This window comes from Microtus pennsylvanicus, chromosome 10 (genome assembly GCF_037038515.1).
Source record: "Microtus pennsylvanicus isolate mMicPen1 chromosome 10, mMicPen1.hap1, whole genome shotgun sequence".
Classification (NCBI taxonomy): domain Eukaryota; kingdom Metazoa; phylum Chordata; class Mammalia; order Rodentia; family Cricetidae; genus Microtus; species Microtus pennsylvanicus.
Window position 1 is genome coordinate 49,860,284 of NC_134588.1, and position 27,561 is coordinate 49,887,844.

Genomic DNA, 27,561 nt, shown 5'->3' on the forward strand with positions numbered 1-27,561 from the left:
TGGCCAAAGTTAAAGCCCAGCGCCACTGGCATTAGTTTTTGCCATCAACGAGCATTTAACTTAACCCAAATCTGACACCAAAGACAAATCCTACAGAATTTTAACAGAATTAAAAACAGAAGGAGAAAGTAAGCATACAAAACTAGGAAACAAATGAATTTCCAAGCTGCCTTACTAACAGACCGACTCTGCTGTCGTAAACAGCGGATGCAGACAGGTGACTGGCAGACTCTCTACACTGTCAATGGCAGCATGCAGAGTAGGGCAGTCGAGAAACGTCTTCAACTGAACTACACCCAAATTTGCAACCAGGAATTTACAGTTGCCCATGACCTATCCTCTTTCAGCTATTAGAACAGGCAGATAATTTAAAAGTGATAAAAAGTTTAGGCGTCAATAGCTATAAGAATCATAAACTTAGGCATGGTGGGACACAACTTTAATCTTAGCATTTAGGAGGTGGAGGAGGAAGGATCAAGAATTCAAGGCTGGCCCACGCTACCTATCGAATTTAAAGGTAACCCAGGCTACAGGTGATCCTGTCTCAAAAAGCTGGAAAAACCCAACAAACAAATCCCAAATTACGGCAGCAGTATCTGTAATAAGAACGGACTCTCATAAACCTGTCTTCAAGCTAGCTGCTAGAAGGTAAAATGTGCTGGCAGTATTAATAAGCTGACTGTAGAAGGCACACATCTGCAATTCTAGCATTTAGGAGGCTGAGGCAGGACAATCCTATCTTCAACTCCAGACCCTGTCTTACAACTCCCTTCCAGCTCAGAAAAGGGTCTTTTTTGGCCTATATATAGATTGGGTTTGGATAACAAAATAAAACAAAAAAAATCTAAACTATTTCTTATTATTAAGATAAATGATGAAGTTTATCTGTAAGTTTTAAGTTCTGCCTGCACTCAATGGAAGGCCATCAATGTCAGAAGAATACTTGGCTTCTCTGAAGAGATGTTTCAAAATTTCAGATTTTAGAGAACTCCAAAATTAGATAAAACCTTGAAATTTTGTAATTAAAAAAATAAACACTAGGAATGGCTGCAACTCCAATATAGCTTGAGGCGAAATTCCACTTATGTTCACTTAACTGAGTAGTGATATGAGAAATGGAAAAAGAAATTATTCCACTTACAAAGCTAGAATCACCCATGAGAAAACAAAAGTCTGTCTAAAAACAAGCTCCTTTCCAAGGTTCTCTGCGAGGTTAACTGTTAGCAAGCCATGCTCCTACAGAAAGTGGCAGGAAAGATGAACAAACAAGCCATCCCAGCAGAGTCCAAAAATACCGAGGTAATACATAACACTAATAAAGTTATAGTGCAGTTATCTGTAGCCAGGCAACCTATCCTTCCTTTTGCTGGTTCCTTTATCCAACACATTTGAGTAATTCTTACTGTTCTGTATTAAAGAACTGACATAAATTGTATCAGGAACATACGGTTAAATGCTAGTTGTTACCACAAGCACATGAATGATATTAATTCAACTTAATTCTCAAGTGATTTATGTCACAAGTCTTTAAAATAACTAACTCTCAAAATAGAATAAAAGAACACCAGTGGAACTTTAAATGCATTTCTGGTGTGGGAGGTCCTTCTGTCTATGTGTTGCTTTTGTTGGTTAATGAATATAGAACTACTTTGAGCCTATGGCAGGGAAGAACAGAACTAGGTGGGAAAGTTAGGCTGTATGCTAGGAGCATTATTTACATGCTAAAAACCCCAAACCAAACCAAAAGGGCAGAGTCAGGGAGACAGACACGGGGAACTTTACCTGGTAAGCCACAGCCATGTGGCGATACACAGATTAAGAAAAATGGGTTAATACATAAGCCAATAAGAAGCTAGAGCTAATGGGCCATGCACTGCTTTAATTAATATGGTTTCTGTGTGATTATTTCGGGTCTAAGCTAGCTGGGCAGCTGGGAACCAACAAGAGCCCTTCCTTCAACCCATTTCAAAAGAGTGAGGGCAGCCAGGCAGTGGTGGCGCACGCCTTTAATCCCAGCACTCGGGAGGCAGAGGCAGGCGGATCTCTGTGAGTTCAAGACCAGCCTGGTCTACAAGAGCTAGTTCCAGGACAGGCTCCAAAACCACAGAGAAACCCTGTCTCGAAAAACCACACAAAAAAAAAAAAAAGAGTGAGGGCAAAGAGGATGCAAGGAATTGGAAGAGGAGACTGCAGCATTAGCTACGGAAACATCCACAGCTGGGTGCCATCTCATCAGAGTTCACTCTCAGAATCCAAAAGAAAATGCCTGAGTGTGTTCCTACTGCTGCTTAGAATACAATATGTAGTCAAAATAACAGAGCTGGTAAGCTGGTCAGCAGCCGAGCAAGTACAGCTGAGGCACCAGAAAAAAAACAGTGAGTGTGTGTGCGCGCATGCCTGAAGAGCTGTAAACATGTCACATGATCACAGTACTGTATCATAACAGAGACTAAAACGAAGTTTCCAGAGCAAATGAAAGGGCCAGAAAGACATCCTTTGATTAGCGCAACCAGCAAGTATCTGTTCAATTATGCTAAAAACCCCCAAACCAAACCAAACCAACCAGCCAAACAACACCAAAGAAACCCAAAGACAAGGGCTTACACATTTGGGTTGAAAGGGAATGCATTACAGAAATAAAAGGGGTGGTGCTTTAGAGAGCACAGACTGGAGGGGAATGGAATACCGCACTGCAAAAGGTCATAAGAGCATTCTTTTCTCTTAAAAAAAAAAAAAAAAAAAAAAAACTTCACGTGAAACGAAGTCATTTCAATTGAAATTTAAAGGAGAACATGGAAAGAGCTGTCTCTTTAAGACTGAGGGCACTATGTCTCCAATACATCAAGGCAGTTTACTTCATGTCTGCAAAAGGCCTGGAGAGTTGACAAAACTATGTCTGCTCTGCATTCCCTTCCAGGGTCACGACTCACTTCCTCTCTGCTCACAGCATGCCTCTCTCAGAACACACTCTGATTTGGTTGTGCTACTGCATTTCCCATTACATGAATTAAGCAGAAATGAGGTTCAAAAAATACACATGAAGAAGTATTTACCATGTTTCATTAAATTATTTTTAAGCAATGTTCTCTTCTTCCCTCTGCAACAAAGTGAAACTTATATGCCAAACCCCAGCCCTCAAGACTGCTCTCCAGTGACGAGGACAAATGAGTGCTGCTATGGTTTTCAGATTTACAGCAATAACTCACATACAACAAAATTTTCCTTGACATTGGCCAAACTATTCCTCTCTAGACAAAGTGCATCCTTGTTTTAAGAGTTTTTGACTATATTGTCCAAGCTGACCACTTTTTGTCTTGAATGTAAACCAATAAAAGGGACCATTTCAAGAGAAGATGGATTAGAGAGCCAGGAAAGCATTTTCTACTTCCTGAAATTCAATCTACATTGAATTACTGATACTTTTGGCAATATGGAAGAATCGCACTAATATATAAATCTCTAACATCCCTTTAGAAAAGTCTTTACAATGAATGGTTGGTTTTGATTGCAAATTTTTAATGGTTTGTAGGTTTAAAAATGCATTACTAGTGTGTGTGCATGGTGTGTATGTGTGTGGACGTATGTCATACATGACTGTAGAAGTCAGGATGTGGTTCTCTTTTCCACCTTGACATGGGTTCTGCAGAGTGAACTGGCTGTCAGGACTGCGTGACAGGACTATGTCTGCTGGGCCACAGACAGCACTGAAAACACTATCAATTATGAAAGGTTACCCTTTTTCTATGCACTACAGATCCTTCGGCTGATAACATCCTTTCTCTGAGAACATCTACAGACAAAAGGGAGAAAGAAAACATGAAAAGTGAGCATTAGCTTTCAAACATCTTCAGCTGAGTTCTGTCCATCAAATGCACAGTGTCTTGTCATCAAATGCAGTGTCTTGTCATCAAATGCAGTGTCACGTCGTCAAGTGCAGTGTCTTGTCATCAAGTGCAGTGTCTTGTCGTCAAGTGCAGTGTCTTGTCATCAAGTGTACAGTGTCTTGTCATCAAGTGTACAGTGTCTTGTCATCAAGTGTACAGTGTCTTGTCATCAAATGCAGTGTCATGTCGTCAAGTGCAGTGTCTTGTCATCAAGTGTACAGTGTCTTGTCATCAAGTGTACAGTGTCTTGTCATCAAGTGTACAGTGTCTTGTCATCAAGTGTACAGTGTCTTGTCATCAAATGCAGTGTCATGTCGTCAAGTGCAGTGTCTTGTCATCAAGTGTACAGTGTCTTGTCATCAAGTGTACAGTGTCTTGTCATCAAATGCAGTGTCTTGTCATCAAATGCAGTGTCACGTCGTCAAGTGCAGTGTCTTGTCATCAAGTGTACAGTGTCTTGTCATCAAGTGTACAGTGTCTTGTCATCAAATGCAGTGTCATGTCATCAAATGCAGTGTCTTGTCATCAAATGCAGTGTCTTGTCATCAAGTGTACAATGTCTTGTCATCATATGCACAATGTGTTGTTATTAAATGCACAGTGTCTTATCATATGCACAATGTGTTGTCATTAAATGCACAGTGTCTTGTCATCAAATGTACAGTGTTTTGTAATCAAATGCACAGTGTTTTGTCATTAAATGCATAGTGTCTTGTAAGAGTTCGTGGTTTTAGAAACTGTTCTAGTTTCACACGAACAGAAAAGGATTCTAAAATCAAGGAAAGTTAAATTCTAAAAACTCAAGACCTAATTAATTTCAGATGAAAACAAAATATGAAGTAGCCAGGATTAGATGTAAATTAGCAACAAATCTTCCTTCTTCAACATATTTCAATAATAAGTATCAGAAATGAAAAAAATGAACCATTTGTTTATAATGCTAACTAAGTAGTCAATAAATCATCTGAGGGTTACATTATATTTTCTCAAGGATAAATAAATTTTCTCAGTATAAAGGCTGGAGAGGTGGCTTAGTGGTTAAGGCGGCTCGAGTGTTTGCTGTGCAATTCTGAGGATGGAAGTTTGAATGCCAGCATCTACGTGACAAGCTGGGCATCCAAAAATGTCTGTAACTCTAGCCCCAAGGGATATGACATCATTCCACACATATATGCATATATACTCAAGCAGCATGTGCACACGTGCACACACACAAATAAACTTAAAAAGAAAAGCACACGTTTTAACAGATTAAGTTTACTCAAAAAGGTCGCTGCTAAACAAAACTTTCAGTTCAGGAAAAGGACAATTTTCAAGCTGGAAACTAAACCAAGTCATAATTAATTATGTGGCTAGTTTAATTTGTCAAGTCTACCAAGTATTCGTGCCAAATGGTCCGTATCTTCTCGTTCTAGAATAGACGTTCTTCCCAGAACAGAGTAAGGATGAACCACGCGAGGACTACCAACACATTAAAAAAAAAAAGTAGCTGTTGAAATATATGGCCTCAACAGAATCATCTTAAATTCTTTGGCAATACCCAAGTCCTTATTTTTTTAGAGGCAGACTTTAATCTATAACCTAAACTAGCTTCAAACTCATGATTCTCCTGTCTCCACTTCCCAACCGCTGAGATTATATGAATGTATCACAATATCCAAGTTCCTTTTCACTTTTAGCTATTAAGATACATACATCTTGTTTTCCTACGTTACATGATAAACAGAGGATGGGGAGGAGATCAACAAGCCACAGGTTTGTATTCAAGGCCTACTAAATCCACAAGGGAGGAACGAAGTTCATCTTATTCCTTGTTATGCATCTAGCACCAAGCACAAGGATAAGTAAATGCTGGTGTCAGTCGAGACACTGAAAGAAAACTGCAGGCCGCAGAGCTGAATCATGTGAATATTATATACAAGTACACTATTATGTTCAAATAGAAGTAAACAACACTGCTAAAAATGGGGAAAGCCAGAAAGGGACAGTGCAATCAGTTGAATAAACAATTATCTTCTGGCCAGGTGTGATGGTGTACACCTTTATATCAAGTAGTCAAGTAGAGGCAGAGAGAGATCTCTGTGGGTTCCAGGCCAGCCAGAGAAACATGGTGAGACCTGTCTCAACAAAACAAAATATCTACTCAAGTGCTTACTTTTATAACATTCCAAGGTATATAAGGGGATACAGATAAGATTAGTGATGAACTAAAATAGAAGATGAGATAGGGATTAGATTTGCAGGAAGAGGAAAGAGCTCATGTAAGCACATGTTCAACTAGAAGTCAGTAAGTATCTCAAGTCAATTGATTTGATATTTCAGTTTATAAAAATTAAGTAGACAGACATACAGGCCCAGTCCAGAGCTGAGGTTATCAAATACTGTATGTCAAACCTGAGTAAGATCACTCCACTATATTCAGAGTACAGTGCAAAAAAGTAAATTGACAAATTTAAATGATTACATATTTAAAAGAAAGAGCAGCCAATGAAACAAAACCCAGAAGTTTAGAGGGTGAGACAAGAGCAATTGCCAAGAGCAGAGTAACTAGCACCTTAATCACAAAGTAAAGAAGATGTCTGAGAATGGGACACAAGCATGAGACACCGCATGGGACACTGAATGGGACACCACATGGGACACAAGCATGGGATATAAGTTGAGACACCGCATGGGACACCACATGGGACACAAGCAAGGGACCCTGCCAAGTAGGTGAAGAGGGAAATGACAGTGTGCTGAGCAACAGAAGTGACAGCAGGGCTCTTTCTCCTAAGTAAATGGTGACAGTGAAAACTAAGACTCCAAGACACAACAACATAAAAAGAAAGGGAGCCTAGGTCATTGGAGACCAACTAGAATGTAAAGATGATGGTTCTGGTATTTTCTATAAGTTAACATCTTGCACCAGAGTTTTGCCTTGTCTGCTTCAGGCTCCAAGGCTGGGAGAGAAGGGGCAGTCTCCAACAGAAAACCTTTGCAAATTCTTCCCAACACTTTCCTTCTTCTCTGTATTTACACAGAGGCTCATAAACATGCACGGCTCTGTGCACACACAAATACATATGGCTCTGTGCACACACAAGTGCATATGGCTCTGTGCACACACAAATGCATACGGCTATGTGCATATGCACACACACAGCTTAAACTTCTGCACCAAGTTTCCTCTATGAAACAATGTAACACAAAGATCCCTGAACTAGAAATCATAGCATTAGAATTCATTTCTCATTTTCTCATTCTTAATTAAAAAATTAATTTTCTCAAGAAGATAACAAATTATGGCATTTAATATAGAAAAGCAATTCAGTGAGAAGGCAGTCATAGAATCGGGAAATTCTGAATTAGAGAGTTTAGCAGGTATGATTGGAACGCACTAGATAGAGCCATTAGACTGTGGATATTTTATAACTGAGCTCTTAGAGTACTGAAAGTCAGATAGATTTCCATTTGTACATGCTTGGTTCTCAATTTTGAAGAAGGTGGAGTAAGGACATCACTTGACTCAAAAGGAAATAGATTAGAATCTAAGCATAGAAGACTGAAATAAACTGATTGAAAGCTAAGCACTGAAAAGCCCTTTTAGAACCAAGGATCACCAATTCTTGGTCAATGAGCCTATACAACAAAAGGCTTATTTGTGTTTTTACAGAACACAAGGACAACAGTTCCCCAAATTACATTTCTAAATATGAGCACAGCTAAGCTACAATCTAAAAAAGAAAAAAAAAGGAAGGAAGGAAGGAAGGAAAGAAAAGAAAAGAAAGACAGACGGACGGACCATTGGAGTGGCCATTACCTACACTACACTTTAGGATACTATGCCTTCAACAGGGTGTGAATATATCTCACCACAGGAGTCCTAAGACGCCCGATGATGCTATTAGTTAAGTTTTCTCTGTGAACTCAGACTGATGCACTCTACAGCAGAGGAGGTGTACGTATCAGCCTCTGGGTTTGTCTTTTAGCCACTAATAATACAGTAGCTTAAAAGGTGACACTAAAATATCTGAAACAAATAGCACACGTGTGATTAGTCTTAGAAATCGTTCTCTTTAACTCCACTTAAACGGTCGCGAGCAGACGGGCAGAAAGACGAGAAACAAATGCTTATCCACAATGAATCCCTACACGAGAAACAAATGCTTATCCACAATGAATTCCTACACGAGAAACAAATGCTTATCCACAATGAATTCCTACACGAGAAACAAATGCTTATCCACAATGAATCCCTACAGAGTCAAACCAGCTTGTTCTGATGACCTCAGATACCTATCACCTACAGCGCTTCCTGTATATTTAATTTACACATGAATTTAGAAGGATAGCTTATTTAGGGCCTTTAAAAACTCGACAGTCAACAAAGCATTATTCATATTATATTGAAAAAATCTATAAAGTTATTAAAATAGCTTTTGGAACTAATTAATACTGTAAGATATTTTATATAAAGATTTAAGTATTTAACCAAATAATAAAATACAAAACTGTCATGCCCTAACCTTAACTTCCACACTTAAACAATTAAATTATAGGCAAACAGTAATACTGATAATTAAATGAAACCACTCTAAAATTCAAACCAGCTGTCCATTACATAAGAGCTTGGGCCACTGTCTTCAATTAGAATATTAAAAAATCACTACAAGTTTGTTTTTTTTTCCCAGTCATTAAAAGCATTACTGCTGGGTGGTGGTGGCACATGCCTTTAATCCCAGCACTCAAGAGACAGAGAGAGGCATGTGGATCTCTGAGTTCGAGGCCAGCCTGGTCTACAAGAGCTAGTTCTAGGACAGGCTCCAAAGCTACAGAAAAATCCTGTCTCAAAAACAAACAAATAAAAAAGCATTACTAAATAGCTAAAACATATCATTTACCATGGCCCATTTCTAAGTTAACGTTATAATCTATGGAAAACCTGAGAACAGAGGGTTAATTAAACATGAAAAGCATTTCAGGTAATAAGGTAAACATTCCTTTACCTGATTTTTTTCAGCTTAGAAATCTTACACATGCTCTTAAAAAAAATACTCTACATTTCATAAAAATGATTCAGGAAGTGCAACCCCCAGGGACGACGAACACACAGTGATGTAACTCACCTAGATAAGGAATGCAAGGTGTCATCTTTAAGCTACTTATATAGTCTCTGAGTCTTTTGTAGTTATCTTCTTTACTCATTACATATTCTAATTTTTCAAAGGTAGTTTTGTCTTTTCGACTTAATAACTAAAAAACAAACAGAAAAGCCTAAGTTATTTACAAGTTCCATTTTATTTTTGCAAAGAACTGAACAGAAGCTGTATTTAGCACAAATCTGGATTTTAATTTTAAAGTTATACTTTCCTTAATTTTACTTTGGTAGGATATAAATAAAACAAAATCAGGCACATGCATTAATGACAGAGTATTTATAAAATCACCTTTATATGCACACAAATGAACCTATTCCTACTAAGAGGTAAACTATAATATATTATCTTACTATTTTATGTAATTAAGTAATTTTTTATTGTTTTTTCTAACTTAAAATAACTATGTGAATACATTCATTTCAAATGCCCAAACATTTTCACTGACTGCTTCCTTAAAAACCATTCCTTCATAATCACCAAGAAACACTCAACTGTAAGTGATTAACAACTTTTCTTGACAGATCCAGAGACAGTTTGCAGCACATGCGCTGGAGATTACTACAAATGACCAGGGATGGTGAAAGACAGAGATTTAGTACTCGCAATACTAACTGAAAGCTCCCGGAGGTTTGTTCTGCTCTGTTAGCATTCCAAAGAGTGTAGTTTGAAACCTCTGAAGTTACAATTTTGTCACAACACAGTAAGACTTGACTTTACTACATGTTACAATACTGGCTCTCTGTACAGCATGCAAACATTTCACTTACACAATCGCCATCTAATTCTGCTGTAAGGTTAACAAGAAAGTTTGTGTGTGCCATTACAGATGACAGGAGAGCCAGTCCCAGGGAGAGCAAGTGGAAGACTGTACCAGTGCTCTCCGTCTTATTTACACAGATGCATGCTTCTGTTTCTCGGGGTCTCAAAGACTGGCTCTGATAATGGAACAGTCTGACACCCAACCCACTGGTCTTTTCTGGTCTGTGGTACATTTTCTTGATTAATGACTGATGTGGGTGGACCTAGCTCTCAGTGGGTGCAGTGGGATGCGGCAGGCAGTCCTCAGTTGTTAAGAAAACAAGCAGAGTAAATGAGCAGCAGCATTCCTTCACAGCCTCTGCACCAGTGCCTGCCCCGGGTTCCTGCCTTGGGCTGCCCTGCCTTCCCCCAGTGATAGAGTGTGATCTGAGAGCTGTAAGATGAAATAAACCCTTTCCTCCCCAAGTTACTTCCGGTCATGGTGTTTTATTAAATAACAGAAACCCTAACTAACACACCAATTTAAAATACTTTCCTTGTCCTATGTCAGGGATCCAAAGCAAAGATCTATTTCTGGGTTTTATTCAGTTTGATATAGTCACACATATACACATTTATCTGCTGTTATGTTGCCAAATTACACAACAGGCAAAAGCTAATGTCTTCAAACCCCACTTTCTCCTAAGATATATTCTGCCTTTTTAAACCTAGAATTTTCTTATAAATTTTATAGCTCATCTTTACCCCAGTAGTACTGGTGCATAAATGCTAAAATGTTATGTATTTAAGGTATCTATATGCATATATATATACACACACACATACGTACATACACACACATAATATGTATTATACGGTCCAAAGCTAATAAAGCATTTTGGATGGATTTTCTTAGCAAGTTCTAAGTACATAAAATTATTACCTATAGTTACTATGCTTGTACCTTATATCTCAAATTTTCTGTAAAACTAGACTTTGTGTCTACCCACTGAACTACAAACCTCTTCCATTTACCCTTACTTTGAAAAATGCTCACTCTATTCTCTACTTCTACAAATTCAACTTTGAATGCTACACATCAGAGTCAATATTTCTGTCTCTGGCTTAGAGTCTTCAAGTTCATCTATGTTGATGCAAATGCAGCCTATACCTTGGGGATGGTGAACAATTTCTAACGCGGAAAAAGCAGACAGATCTTTAACCTTTGCATGTCAGTTCCTCTGGAAATAGACTTAGATAAACTGCTGCGTCATTAATTTAAATTTCTGTTCTAGTTTCTATTATGGCTGCACCATTCTCATCCCCACCACTGGTGAGCAGAATTCCTTTTTCTTGTCCACTCCCTCAGCATGGTAGCATAGAGATGTGTGTACATGAGACTACACAGTGACATAACTCCAGTCACTACAAGGCCCCGCTACTTCCTAAAAGACCTAAACTACATGCTTCTTTAGGAGACATTGAAAATCTAAAACATGCTTTAGGTTAAAGTCTGAAATGTCCCCTTCATGGGCTAATTTCTTTGAACACTTGGTCACCAGCAAGTGGTACTACTTGGGGAGGTCGTGGAACCTTTGAGACATAGGTCTTGGCCAGACGAAGTGAGTTGTGGGACTAAGCCGTGAAGGTTATACTTGCTTCTGGTACTGACGCAGGCTGTATAGGAGTTCTAGCTGCATACTTCTGCAGCTGGGGAACTGCTCTGTGTGATGGACACTCCCCATCTGTGGATTGAGTCAAATTCTCTCTTATGCTGTTTCAAAATCAGGCGCTGTCACAGCAACAGGAAAAGGTAACCATTCTGTGTAACAACTCTATCCCACTATCCAGTAACTCCTCACTCTGGTCTCTCCAGTTTCTGGCCACCACTATTCCACCATCTCTATGAATCTGACCACTCTAGGGGCTCAAATAAACAGATCCTGTTTCTCCTTTTATGCCTGTTGACGCCACACAGTGCATCTTTAAGGCTCATCCGAGGTACAACATGTTGTAGAGTGTCCTCTGTAGGCTGAATAATAATGCACTCTATGTCTGTATTACATCACAAGTATCTGCCATTCATCTCTGCACTAACGCCTGGCTGTTTCTACTTTTTGGCTGCTGTGAACATTTATGCAAAAGTATGTTTATATCTCAGCTTTCAATTCTTTTGGGCATATGTCCAGAAGAGGAACAGATTGCATGGCAATTCAGTTTAATTTTTAGGGGAGTTTTCATTGTTTTTAATAACTTCTTTCTTTTAAAATAATTTAAAGTTTCCTTTATAGACAAGCAAACTAACCTAAATAATTATCCTCTTCCTCGTTTCTTAAAGAAAAAATTATCCTTTTCTTATTTTATTATGGCAGTTAAGTATCCCGCATCAAACAGTAACAGTGAAAATGGCATCTTTTTCTTTAATATTGGGAGAATGTTCCTAATATTTTACCTATATTATAGGATATTATAAGCTTGTGTCATTTTCCTTTTATCAATTAAGAACGCCAGACAAACAAAACCCTCAAGATTTTAATCACTAAAACATCTATGATCTTACATTATCCCTCTAGGTTCAGATGCAACAGCCTACTCTACCCAACCTTCCCATCTAATACCTCGTGCGACTCAGGGTCCTTCACAGCAAACATCTTTCCTTTCTTATAAACCTTCTGATTTAAGCCTGGGCTTAGATATAATTCTTGTTCTTTGAGCTTCACAATCTCTCCAGGCTTGTCATTCCATTTTCTTCCCCCAATTCTTCAGCATGTCTGACATTCTAGCACTGATTCCCACTGTCCAGTAGACTTTGTGTGATGATGTGGATGTTTGTGTTGTTCAAACAATGCCTGCTAGTCAACATTCCTGAGCACTTGCCATGAGGTTAGTTAGTATGTCTGAGGACTTGGAGTTAGTTAAGGTTAATAGCAACCCATGGCTAGTATGTTAGACAAAAGAACACCGAGTAACAGTGTTAGTATGTCAGAAGTCACACTTTATGTAACTGTCATTCACAGCCTACAAGTAACCTCCTCTTTTGTCTTTAAGATTTTAGACGCTGGAAAAAAGGCCCTACAAACCACCGCTTCCTGTACCATGAGTCTCATTGCTTACACTCTACATGGTAACATTCACCAGCCTCTTTCGACTTCTCTTCCAGTTACTGCATCTCCGCCATTTCCAGCCACTGCTCTGTCATCTTAAACTGTGCCGCACACACTTTACTGGGCTCTATGGCCCCTGTCACGTTTTACTTCCTTTTCACCATTTATCATTTCTCACCTTTATTTGCTGGCTTAGTTTCCTGAACTTTGAATAAGACAACTCCCTCTCGTGCTGCTCTAGATCTCTCTAGTACAAACGTGACTAAAAAAACCTCATTTGGATAAGTGCAACTCTCGCCAGCATACCACACTTACACTGAGCCTAGCAAGATGGAATTGTTGGTTGCTTTTACTTAAAATTCATGACCCCAAATATTCTTTATAAAGCCCAGGGACCTTTCATGCCTCCTTAGACATAATCTCCTGGATGACATGTCTGTCCTTCTTCAAAGATTCAAAGCTTTCTTTCAAAATTCTCAACTAAAGACTTTGTTTCTAAAGAAATTAAGGCAGCCAGAGAAGCCTTTATAGACTCCCACCACCCAATCTACCAATTCCCTGGCATTTGTATCCAGATACACCCTCTATGTGTCTATAAGACACCCACTTCTCATATTGCTAAAAAAAAAATGCTGCCTTATTTTCCTTTTCATCATACTTTTCTTCTCATGTTTGTTACTATATAATTCATTTTTTTACAGATTATCTTTCTCCAGTAGACTATCAGATGTGTAAGGATGGGATCTTTATCAATCACTTAAATGAAATTTTTAAAATTTATTAAGTTTATTATAGATTAGTAGAACTGTTACCAAAAAAAAAAAAAAAACCCTTGTTTTCACAGAACTAGAGAGGGTAAACAAAAATATTTTCAAGAAATATAAAAATTTGAAGGAAGTATATCTCACTTCTAAATCACAACATAAACCAAAGTATAATGCCGTTCTCTGGAATTTTAAAGACAGAACTCCTAACTGTGTACTTATGGTCATTTCCAGCCCCCTCCATGAAATTCAGACTTTAAAGAGTGAGACCATCATAATTAAAATACATTTTTAAAATAGGAAAATCCTTCACCTGGTATAACATAAGAATAAAGATTGCACGCTCTTCCACACTAATAATTTTCCAATATAGAAACGCTACAGCTTTCATATAAACCTATCCCTTATACACCAGGAAAAGCAAGAGCAGCATTTTCTTGATTTCCTATGAACAAAGTGAGAGGCCTGGGGAGAAAGATCCTTTAGTAAAGTGCTTGTGGAAAACAAATCCCAGTCCTGGGGGTGGGGTGGAGACAAAGGAATCCCTGGAGCATCAGGCGGCCTACACAGCTTAACTGGTGGGCTCCAGGCCAATGAAAGTTTGTCTCAAAAGAGAAGGCAGACAGCTTCTGAGGAGCAGCACTGAGGTTGTCCTCGGTTTCTGAATACACATGCATTAACACATGAACGTCAGCAAACGAGCATGTGCACACACACAATACTTTAGCATTTTTTATAATCCTTTGCTACAGACATAGACACACAGACAGACACAGACATACACACGCCCACCCCTGCACAGAGGGTTGTATGACAGGCTTGTAATTCCAGCTACTTGATAGGATAAGGCAGGAAGACCCCAAGGTAAAGGCCATCCTGAGTGACAAGACATTGACTCAAAAAGTAAAAACAATAAAAAGTGGTCTGGGGAAGTAGCTCAGTGACACAGTGCTTGTGGGAGGCCTTAGTGTGGAAAGAAAAGGGAAGTAAGACAACCTAGAAAGACTGAGTACTCAAAGATAAAGATATAAACACTGGCAAATGGCAAAAATCACATCCTAATCTTGTTAAAGTAACAGGACCCAATATGATGACTGTTATAACAGAACATGAGCAGTATCATATAATTCCATGTTTCCCACGAGATTTTTCTACAGCTCTTAAGGTTTATGGCTAAAAATAATAGAAGCTGGTATTAATGAAAAATTTTAAAGGTTGTGATTCAGCTCTTCAAACTTACCAAAAGTGTAAAATGTACACTGCTAAATGCAAATTATCAGGAGAGTATGACAAGGGATGTCCTCAGATACCCTTAAGAGGTATTCAAAACAATTCTCTCAAGTGCAAAACCCAAGCATCGGCCTCAGTCTACCCACAAATTCCCTTATAAGCTCAGTGCAATGCTTATGGAGTCTTAAATGTAGGTTTCGAACAACAAAGTGCAAGACATTTAAGACTCTATTACCATAATATTCATCCTACTAAGACTGACAAAAGAAACTAATAAAATCTTTACTTTGCACAGAAGTCTAATGCTTCATTAAACTGCAGAGGGTTACTCACCGCCCATGTCTTAGTCAACCTGAAAATCGGCGCACTCTGTAAGCCGGAAACCACAGCCATAAGTGCATGAAGGTTATTAAGCTCATACAGTTTCTGAAGATTTAAGAAAAAGGGGAGAAGTATTTTTTTAAAGAAAATAAATGTAGGAAAATACGTATTAACTCAATTTAGGCAGTTGGTAGAATACCAGTATTTACTAATGTCATTGTTGAAAACTGTCTACTAGGGAACCCAGAAAATTATTTTTGGCCCACAATATATTGTCCATGTTCTACCTTGGCATTTTCAACCCACGCTCTGGGAATAAATCCAGCTCTAAATGGGCAATATACTTTCAAAGCTGAAGTTACGGGCTGTTGTCAAGTTAACTGGCGTGTCCACAAGGGCCATGCCCAGGCTCTGGCAGCAGCTGCATCCTTTGCAGTGCAGTCTTACTGATTGTCTGCTTTGTGGTAAAGTCAAAAAAGGGTCTCCGTAGGTTGGTTTCCTGCCCAGTGTTCCTGCTATCCCAGAGCCAGAGTTCAAACTCACTGTCTTCAGTGCTCCCTTCCATATCCTACCTTCTCTTGTCCAAGAGCCTAAATCCTTTGTTTCTAATCCATTCTGGGATTCTACTCATACAGTATGCACACACCAAACAGTAAGGTCCATTAATTTCCCAAGAAACCCACTTTGCATTTGCTAATTTCTCAGAATTTGTCATACTTCTACCCTAAAAGTGGGATCTAAAAATAAGTCATTTTACAGTTGTCCCAAGCAACTAGATAAGCCCTATGGTAGACATTTAATGGACAATCCAAAGGAAGCAAATAAAAACAAAACAGCAAACATGAAACAGGATATAAACCTTCACAGGAGATTATATAATCTAGTCATTAAATAAGTGTACATTAAACATTTATTTGGGACTAAATACCACCTTAAATTTGATATATGCTAAAACATGCAGAGGACCTAAAAGGAAAGAAAATTGCATTTTGAACTTCCGCCTCCACTCTTGCCTGAATCTGCTGTGCTTGTGGGCATGTCCTAATATTTTCGGACTGCAAGCTTCATCACTAATGTGAGTCAATGTCCTGCATCTTGTCATACATTTTGTATTTGAATCTTTCTACATGTTTATACAGAATGCTGATGGTTATGTTTCTCTAAAGAATACTGACTGAAACAGGTATTAAAGGGAAAGACCAATAAGCTAAATACCAAAGGCAGAGCGTCAGAACTGTGACTTAACAGTAGTAAGAGAAACAATGGGGAATTGGGGCTTGTAATAAAATCAAAAGCTGTCAAATATAAGTTGGAGTATGGACAGAAATTAAATTATTTGGTAAGAAAAATGGTAAACTGTATGGATAAAAAATACAAATTTAAAAAAACATCTACCAAAGACATCAGAAAAAATAGAAATTCAGAATCTATGAGAAAAGTTGTAACTTTTTTAGTTAAAAACTAGTACTTACCTGACTTTTCACACAGAATGTTTTTTAAAAATTCCTGTAATATTTCTGTAAAATCTCACATACGTGGAAGGCTAATCCTGCCACCTAGTGCCACAGAATGTTAGAATAGGATCGTTTCCATGTGTTCAGGAAATACAAAAGGAATTCCAATTTAAATAACAAGCAGAACACCCCTATTTTATTCCACCATCTTTCAATCCACAGGTGAGATAAGACCTGTTTGTTCTAAGAATCATGAAGAATGAACATGGATGTACCGTGGCACTTAGCAAAGTTAACATAAATTTGGAGTTGTTACAGGTTCATCTCAGTATCTTTCTGTGGAAAACCTGCTGCTCTCTCCAGAATTCCAACTACCCTTGAAATCCATGCTGCTTTTCCAACTGTATTATTATCTCTGCCTCTCGGTATCTCTTCAGGGCACTTGGTAACATCATATCTACTATTCATTTAAACTAAAGTCCAGGAGGGCATGGCAGCTCATACCTGTAATTTTAGTACTTAGGAGTCAGAGGTAGGGGACCTGAGTTCAAGGTCAGCATGGTCTGCTACAAAATTGTTTTAAAAATAAAGCCTTTTCTTAGGATTTATGTGTTTTCATTTTATTGTGTGACTGTGTACCACTCAAGTGCCTGGTGCCCATGGAAGTCAGAAGGAGGCATCAGGTCACCAACAGGTGCTACAAGTGCACCTGGGTCCTCTGGAAGAAGAACAAGCCATCTCTTCCGCCGGCAAACTCTTATTTTCTGCATAGGTGGGCAGTTTATTTCATGATTGAAAATAAATAAAAACAAACAAACAAAACAAAAAAACTAATAGAAAATTACTATGTATTCTCCAACTTGATCCTACATGGCTTTCTTCATCACCTTCAACATAGTCTACTATTTCACAAGTACTGCCATTTACCGTACACTAACCCGTCTATAACAATGAGAGTGACCATGAATAAAGGAAAAGGCAGAGAAAAGAGGTATTCAGTGTACTCAACCCCCTTATTTTCTAGAATCAATCAACAGTCACTTAAAACTTCCAAATGGGTGAGCTAAAGACACGCCGTGCTTACCTTAGCAGTTTTAATATAGTGGCTCAGAACTTCTGCTCTTATTTTCAACGTCTGAGCGTGCAGAATTTCTCTAACAACCCAAAAGCTTACCTGAAAAAGAAAACAACTAAAAAATAACCAAAGGGCAAGATTTATCAAGATTAAAATTAACATTAAATGCTACTTGGTGTATTTCCTATAATTACTTTTAAAACACACTTTTTATTGCTCATGACTATGGTTTTCTTATGACTAAAAGGAAACACCATGAAATATCTAATAAAGACCTCATTTAAAAAGTTTTGTGGAGCCGGGCGGTGGTGGCGAACACCTTTAATCCCAGCACTCGGGAGGCAGAGGCAGGCGGATCTCTGGGAGTTCGAGGACAGCCTGGTCTACAAGAGCTAGTTCCAGGACAGGCTCCAAAGCTACAGAGAAACCCTGTCTCAAAAAACCAAAAAAAAAAAAAAAAAAAAAAAAAGTTTTGTGGTACCTTCTATTTCAATGAAGCACTAATTAAAAAAAAAAAAAATCAGACGCTGGCAAGATGGTTCAGCAGGTAAAAAAAAGCTTCCACTGAAAGAATGGTATCCTGAGTTTGATCCCCAGAACTCATGGTGAAAATGGAGAATCAACTCTGGATTGTCCTCTGACCTTTAGGTATACATGACACCATGCATGCACTCAAACATGAATATACACACACAAAATTATACAAATACTCATTTCAATTCATGTACTGCAAAAATAGAACCTAAGTATTTAGAGCTGGTTCAGATTTTAATCTGGGCGGAAGTCTAGTGAAAGGGTCATGATTTCACAGCCTGTTATTTCTTCACTTGAAAAAAGGAGAAATATTTTAGATTTTTCTTGGAATTTCCACCTGTAAAAAGTTGTAAACATGTGTGCGTGTAATTACATGCATTTTGTGAATTTATGTTAACATAAAATTACATATTTTAGAGTTATTATATCTATTTAAATATTTAAATAGAACTTGTAACACTGATAGTAAAATTAAGAACAAATATAAGTAATTAATTCAAATCTAAGCTCCATCATCAATGACTTAATTAAATTTCATATTAGACACAGTTTAAGATAAATACGATTTTTAAAATCCAAATTGTCATTTTCATCAAAAGTTGTGATGTCCATCACACCCCTTGATGAACTAGGCAGCTTTCAAGAAAAGATTATTAGATAAGTTGGTTCCGACTTCCAGAGTGAAGTCTGAATAGACCACACAGTGTCTGCCTTGATTGCTGGGATATTCTCCTTGGAGATCCTGAGCTAAGTCCTGAGACGTCCAAGCTCACAGAGACACCATGCTAAAAAGACTAAAATTAGCTGATTTAAGCTGATCATTTTTGAAGATACTGACAGAATAACCAGGGCTAAAAAATAGTTTGACACAATTAGACTTAAAAAAACACCTATGGTTATCTAAACAAAAAGAGAAAACTATTTTTAAAGAAAAAGATTATCATCCAACTTTCCAATAGCCATGAACACTCTAAATAGGAAAAAAATAATCAAAGAAAATGGAATCAAGGATCTTTTATCCAATAAAGCCTGTTTTTACCTATAAAGAACACAAGCAAGCTTGCTTTCATGCCTGAACCGAGGCAGTACTGTCCAATGAGCTACCTGAGAGCAAGTTTTGGACAATAAAAATGACAATAGGCATCAACATCAGTGTAAGCTCTACACACTTATTCACAGAACTAAAATACAGAGAGCGCCCCACAAGGCCAACACAGACAGCACAGAGACAATGGGGACAGAGAGAGCGCCTGCAAACCTACTGTTTCCAGTCACGGTGGTGGCTGCCTGTAAGTACAGGCTGAATATACCTTACTCAAAATAACTGTTTAGGTTTTTGGAGTATTTGTGTAAACACAACATGTCTTGGAAATGAGACCCAAGTCTAAAAACTAAATTTGCTTAGGTTTCATATGCACCTTCTACACAGAGCTAAAAGGCAATTTTATCAACAGGTGTGAAATGCACCTACAGCTTCCTGTGACCTGTCACATGAAGTCAGGGACAAGTCAGCTCATGGTGTCACAGTGACCTATCACATGAAGTCAGGGACAAGTCAGCTCATGGTGTCACAGTGACCTGTCACATGAAGTCAGGGACAAGTCAGCTCATGGTGTCACAGGACTGCGATTTTGAGCACTTCAGGCTTGGACTTTCAGACTAGGAATATTCAGCTATTACTGTTTTTAAGACTGTGGTTTGATACACAGGATAAAGCAAGGGATTAGACTACAGGTCTGTGTTTCTAGAACACTAGACCTAAGAGTCCAGGAGAAAGGACATGCAGATATATTACAAAAGAGACAAAGGAAAAAGCAGTCCCGAGAACCTAAAGTATCAGTGAATTCCTGAGATTTCAATGAGATAGCTGTAACATCACCTACTGGCTAAAAATGGGATGGTGTGACAACCAAGGGGGAGAAGGGGACAAGACAGAAACAGAAAACTACTTGGTTACTCTCTGAAGATGATGGAACACCAAGTCTTTACAACTACTAAATGATGATGACCTCAGGATCTTTTGTGCTTCCTTGAAGATGGGTATCTAGGTAAACCCACCAGCCCCAAGTTTCTTAGTCACTGTTTTACTGCTGTGAAGAGAACACCATGACCAAGACTTTGAAGCATTGGGGCTTGCTTATAGTTTTAGAGGGTTAGTCCATTATCAAGGCAGGAAGCAGGCAGGCACGGTGCTAAGCAGCAGCTGAGAGCTTTACATCCTGATCTTCAGGCAGCAGGCAGAAACACACAGTGGGCCTGGTGTGTATTTTTGAAATCTCAAAACCTACCCCCAGTGACACACTCCCTATCACAAGGCCACATTTTATAATTCTTCCCGAACAGATCTGTTAACAGGAGACCAAGCATTCAAACATATGGACCTTGGAGTGTCATCCTCAATCAAAGCATCATACCAGGAATTCCAAACTGTGAATAAAAATGATGAAATGAGAATCCACCTTCTAACGACCTCAAATAGGGGTGGGCTCTTGGCCAGTCTGGTCTACAGAGTGAGTTCCAGGACAGCCAGGGCTACAAAGAGAAATCTCTGTCTTGAAAAACAAAAACGCAACACCAAAGTTTAAAAACCAGAAAGACCTAGTGGTAAGGATTCAAATTTAGGTGTTAAAACACAAGAACTGAAGGTAGGGGCAGCTAGAAGTCACCGTCAGGAGCATCCTCACTCGTGGAGCCAGAGACCCAGTACTCACAGCAACCTCTTCGCAGAGGCAAACATTCAGAAAATGCCCTGTCATCAAGAGCACAAATGGATTTAGCTAAGGAAGCACTCAAAATCAGTGATTAAATAAACTGGAGCTGCCCACACCACATGAATGTAATGAAAAAGGCCACAGGAGAACTTGTACAATATGCCATGGCACATTTTCAAAGATAAAAAGCAAACCATACAATTTGCTTATATAAATATGATTATTTCTGACAAATCTATGAAAATTATGAAGTTAGAAAAATGAAAACTGAGAGCTGGGTGTAGTTGGTGTACACCTTTGATCCCAGCACCCAGGAGGCAGAGGCAGGAGGATTTCTGAATTCAAGGCCAGTATAGTCTACAGAGTGAGTTCTAGGACAGCCAGGACTACACAGAGAAACTCTGTCTCGACAAAACAAACAAACAAACAAACAAATATTAAAAATAAAAAACGAACCTAGGCATGTCTACAATCCTAGCACTCAAGAGGCAGAAGCAGGAGGATGAGGAATTCAAAGTCATCTTCAGCTATACAGCAAGTAGAATTAGACTAAACAACACAAAACCCTGCCTCAAACAAACAAACAAATGAAGGGCCAAGATGACGACTCAGTGGGTAAAGTGCTTTGCCACACAAACAAGAAGACCTGAGTCTGCACCTCAAGCATTCATGTAAAAAGCTTAGTAGGCAGAGCTGGAGTAGGGGTGGCAGGGTCTCAGAGACAGGAGGATCTAGGGGTTTGTTGGTCAGCCAGTACAGTCAATCCATATGCTTCAAGTTTAGTGAGAGGTTGTCTTAAAAATGGGGTGGCGATGATGACGTTCAGTATGAGGAGACACTAGATGCTACTCTCTGGCTCCCACAGGGTACAGAAATCAGGCACAGCCACCCCTCTCTTCACCCATAAGCACAACTCACATGATTAAATCTTCTCGTGAAAGCAACTGCATTCGGTGCAGAACTATATTTTTCTTTTTTATTCCATCCACAACTTGAGAGTTCCTAGAAGATTAAAATAAAAATTAAGTATAAATTAACTGTAAGAAATAGCTCAGTTTTTATCATATTAGGGAACTTAAAGTCTGCATGTGTTCTCTTCTGGAATAGCCAATAAGAATGTCTAACAATATTAATTATTCTGTAAAAACTAAAAACAAATGTTATTAGATTATATGCATAAAACTATTGTCTAAAAGATTATAGGCAGCTGGGTGGTGATGGCACTCGCCTTTAATCTCAGCACTTGGGGGGGGGGGGAGAAGCAGGTGGATCTCTGAGTTCGAGGCCAGCCTGGTGAACAAGAGCTAGTTCCAGGGCAGGCACTAAAAACTACAGAGAAACCCTGTCTCAAAAAAAAAAAAAAAAAAAGATTATAGGCAAACTTAAATTTCATAGGCAGAGTATGAAGGAATGTTCTCTGAGAGATAATTAAAGTTGAATATCCCATAACACATAATCAAACCCATTCAATCATTCAGAGCTCCACAACTAGCTTTTTCTTTCTTTTTATCCACGTATGGTGTGGTGTATATATGTTCACATGTTTATGGGTCTGCTAACACTGGATGTCTTTTTCAATCATTCTCCATCTCACTTTTTGAGACAGTCTCTCAGTGAGCCTGGAGCTCCCATTTTAGCCAGACTGGTTTGGCCTCAGCCAGCCATCCCCAGCCCCAGGTCCCACCTGTCCCTCTTCCCATAACCCAGTAAGTGCTGAGGTTCACAGACAGCTGCTACTGGTCTGATATTTTACAGGGGTGCAGAGGATCCAATGTAAGGTCTTCTGACACAACTCTCAAACCCACAATTTAGCTTTTTATACATCTCATTCTTTGACCGGACAGTTGTTGACTTCAGATATTTGAAGATACCTCTAATAAAAAAAAGACCATGAAAAAAAAAAAGACCATGAGAACACCAAAGATTTAAGAATAGAATTCAAATGGCTCAAGATCTTATATTAAACTTTCATTTAAAAAAAAAATTACACTAGTGCCCTCTACTTGAAATGAGTCAATCTGGCCTGGAGAGATAACTCAACAGTTAGGAACACCTGCTGGTCTTAAAGAGGATCTAAGTTTGATAACCAGCACACATATGGTTGCTCGGAACCATCTGTAAATCCAGTTCCAGGGGATCCACTGCCCTCTTCTGGCCTGTGTGGGCACCAGGCACTCAAGTTGTATAAAGATGTGGATTCAGGCAAAACATCCATCCAAATAAACTAAAAAATAAAATAAGTGAGCCATTTATAATTATAAATGGTGGTTGCAAAGTGATACAAAAGAAATGACTTTTTTTTAATCACTTTACAACTGGTAGAGATAGTTTAAAAGTATCACTTCTTCCTCACTGCTTCAAAATTAGGATTACTACCTCCATATCTTACTGAATGTTAATGAAGCACATACACATGGCTAATGTATGCCACCTTTTAAAAATACTGATAAGTGGGGGCTGGAGAGATGGCTCAGTGGTTAAGAGCATTGCCTGCTCTTCCAGAGGTCCTGAGTTCAATTCCCAGCAACCACATGGTGGCTCACAACCATCTGTAATGAGGTCTGGTGCCCTCTTCTGGCCTGCAGACATACACACAGACAGAATATTGTATGCATAATAAATAAATAAATATTAAAAAAAAATAAAAATACTGATAAGTGTATGCTAATAGAACTGAATTCCTTTGAATTTAAAGGCAAATTTCTGTCCACAGATTTCAAGTCAATCAGAGGGTTTCTATAATACAGCAAAAGGCATCAAAGAAAAGACCCACATGAAAAAAGGAAAAGAACCGTTTGGGTAGACAACAAAATAAATCTGAGAAAGAAAAAGATGTAATCAGTACTCTTAGATGAGAAAAGTTATTATACAGGTCATATTTGTGTCATGTTTTGTGTTTGTGCAGATATTTGTGTATTTTCCTTGATTTACCATATTTATAACATCAATTAGGAGAGTATCAGTGGCTATTATATTTAATTTCTGAGATACTAAAAGAATGTTCATCAAAGCACATTACCACCTATTATAAATTTAAAATGTATCTATCTGCATTTGTATGTGGGACAGCTCTATCATATTAGGTGTAATTATTTTATTTGGAAATTAAGCATGATATAAGAAGGTGTAATTTGTGTCAAGCTGACAATGGGTGGACTTGTGATGGCTATTCTTGTGTCAACTTCACATCTGTGATTAACTAAAACCTAAGCAACCAGGCATACCCGGGAAAAATTTTTCCCAATTAAATCATTTGACATGGAAAGATCCACCGTTAATCCAGATCTTTGAGGTGGGAAGACCCACTTTAATCTGGGCCACACCTTCTGCTGGCAGCCTAGATAAAGAACATAAAAGAGGGAAACTATGCTCTTTGCCTGCTTACCCTCACTCTCAATGGCAAGTCCATTCCTTCACTGGCATTAAAGCCTGTTTCTTTGGGATCTCAACATATACTGAAGACCAGCTGAGACGTCCAGCTTCATGGACAGAACAATTACTGGATTCTTGGACTTTCCATCGATAAGACAGCCATTGTTGGGCTAGCTGGACCATAGCCTGTAAGCCACTCTAATAAATACCCTTTCTAGAGAGAGATGGATTGATAGGTGGATGGATGGATTGATAGATGGACAAATAGACTGATTCATTCTATCTGTTCTAGAGAACACTGACTAAATACAACACCCACTTGGCAAAACTCACCAAAATATTAATTTGGCATTAACTAAGAATCCATGTGTTAGCATCTAAATAACAGGAATCTTAAGAGACTTAAGAAAATAGCAATTTAAGATAATGGCCAAGAAGTTAAAGATAACAATTAACCTTCCTATGGCTCAGTTACATAATGTGTGTGTGGAGGGGTGGGGCAAAGCAAGGCATCCAAAAAAAGGACCCTGGAGACAAAGAGATTAAAAAAACTACAACAAAATCTCAAATACAAATTATCTCGAGAGAATGCTATTAGGTAACTGAAAGCAGTAACTTCGAAAGTGAGGGTGGGGGTATCCTTAGTAGTAAAACTGCTTGTTGCTGAACCCGAGTTCAACCTCACATAGTAGAAAAGCCCGCAAGCTGTCTTTAATTTCTACAAATGCTTATGGCATGCACACACCTAAGTATGTGTACACCCATGAGCATGCACACGTGTGTGCGCACACCCACACACACAATAATTTTTTTAAGACAGAAAGTAAGGAGAGACAAAGAGAAAGAGGGTAGCTGTGAACATAGCTTGGTGGCTGAACTTATATGCTCAGCATGTGTGGGTTCATTTGTCAACACCAATAAAGAAAAACAGAAGATGTAAGATCTTCAAATTGAACAACCACCATAGGAAAAATGTAATTGGAAACCCCGATTAATAGTAAAGAGTAATCCCGCGTCCTTAGGAAGAGTCAAGAGATTCCAGAGAGGGAGCAGTTGAGGAAGGCAGGATGCCAGCAGCAGGGAGACAGGTATGACTGAAAGGGACAGCAGGAAGGAAAGCTCCAAAATGGAGAGTTGTTTCAGGTATCTAAGTAATATAGGTCTGTATGCACAATAAAGCATTACAGAACTACACGGACATGCATGTACAATAAACATCACAGAACTACATGGACATGAATGCACAATAAAGCATCACAGAACTACACGGACATGAATGCACAATAAAGCATCACAGAACTACATGGACATGAATGCACAATAAAGCATCACAGAACTACACGGACATGAATGCACAATAAAGCATCACAGAACTATACGGACATGAATGCACAATAAAGCATCACAGAACTACAAGGACATGAATGCACAATAAAGCATCACAGAACTATACGGACATGAATGCACAATAAAGCATCACAGAACTATACGGACATGAATGCACAATAAAGCATCACAGAACTATACGGACATGAATGCACAATAAAGCATCACAGAACTATACGGACATGAACGCACAATGAAGCATCACAGAACTACATGGACATGAATGCACAATAAAGCATCACAGAACTACAAGGACATGAATGCACAATAAACATCATACAATTACATGAACATGCATGCAGAATAAGCATCACAGAACTACGCGGACATGCATGCAGAATAACCATCACAGAACTACATGGACATGCATGCACAATAACCATCACAGAACTACACAGATATGCATGTCTAGACACTACTTTCTGATTTTGATACAGTACTACCACGAAGGTTTTGCAACTTCCCATAAATCTAATATTTGTACTTTTTTTTTTTTTGCAACTTTCTATGTGCTATTAACTACCTTAAAAAACAGTATTTAAAAATGGACATTAAAAAATCCACTTAAGGGATTAGAAAACTAGAATTGGGGGCTGGAGAGATGGCTCAGAGGTTAAGAGCACTGGCTGTTCTTCCAGAGGTCCTGAGTTCAATTCCCAGCAACTACATGGTGGCTCACAGCCATCTGTAATGAGATCTGGTGCCCTCTGCTGTGTGCAGGCATACATGCAGGCAGAATGCTGTATACATAATAAATAAAGAAATATTTTTTTAAAAAAAAAAAAGAAAGAAAGCTAGAATTGTATTAGGACTCAGCACTCTCTTCTTCAGTCCTGACCTGCACTTACAGCTGCCTAGACTTTAGGGAATTTTGACCTGTCCTACCTAACCTCCCATCAGCCCGGGGAAATGGCTCAATTGTTAAAGTACTTGTCATGCCACTATGAGGACCTAAGTTCAATGCCCAGTTTACAGGCAAGCACTGCAGCAGGCACCTAATTTCCAAAAATAAAGTGCAGGGACTAGAGATGACTCAGCAGCTAACAGCACTTCCTGACCCTGCAGAGGACACGGGTTCAGTTCCCAGCACCACTTCCAGCTAACAACCTTCTGAATTACAGTTCCAGGGGACACTCTCTTCTGGCCTTTATAGGCATTGCATACACACAGTGTACAGGCAAAAACAAACCCTTAAAAACAAAAAGTGCAGAGCAAAGAGGAGGACATCTGCTGTTGACCTCTGGCCTCCATCCACTCACACTCAGGCAGTACAGAGATCTTAGGGAGGGGGACTAATGTACTTCACTAATCTATTTGAAAAACAAAGTATTTGTGAGATGCAGTCTTGCTACATATCCCAGACTGGCCTTGAACTCACTGCAAATCCCCTGCCTCAGCCTCCCAAGTGCTAGGATAACAAGTGGATACCACAATGCCCTCTAAATGTTTTCTTAGAAGAGCTTTCAGAACGGGTCTGCAGTCACCGTGAATAAACAACCTGATGCACCAAAGACAGCTACCTGATGGCTGAGGGAGCTCAGGCAGCACAGGGAGGGCCTATTACTCTGCACACGATTTATTTGGCTGTCCTTTTTAAAATCTGGATACTGTCAGTTCATTTTACAAACATTAATTATCTGACTTCAGAGAAAAACAGAAAATTTAAAACTTCCCTTTTTTTTCAGACTCTAGGATCTTCCTACAAAATGACACTACAGTGTGACAGGAGACATGTTTTGCGGTGACTGTCATCCTTACACTGACGCCTTGGTCACACAGAACTGCCTATACTGAAGCATCTAACATGAACACCACAGAACTGAAGTGACTTAGTGACTCACACAATG

The 27,561-nt window shown here is 38.8% G+C and overlaps 1 protein-coding gene across 7 annotated transcripts in view; it reads right to left on the minus strand.

The window, feature by feature from the left end:
• Positions 1-27,561, minus strand: part of Ralgps2 (Ral GEF with PH domain and SH3 binding motif 2) — a 146,019-nt gene that overhangs the window by 61,919 nt on the left and 56,539 nt on the right. For all 7 annotated transcript variants that reach the window (XM_075988333.1, XM_075988331.1, XM_075988337.1 and 4 more), the window contains 4 exons: positions 21,875-21,958; positions 17,721-17,810; positions 15,195-15,287; positions 8,993-9,119 (listed from right to left, as the gene is read on the minus strand). In XM_075988333.1, the coding sequence (XP_075844448.1) occupies positions 8,993-9,119; positions 15,195-15,287; positions 17,721-17,810; positions 21,875-21,958 (394 nt within the window). The remainder of the gene's footprint in view (positions 1-8,992; positions 9,120-15,194; positions 15,288-17,720; positions 17,811-21,874; positions 21,959-27,561) is intronic.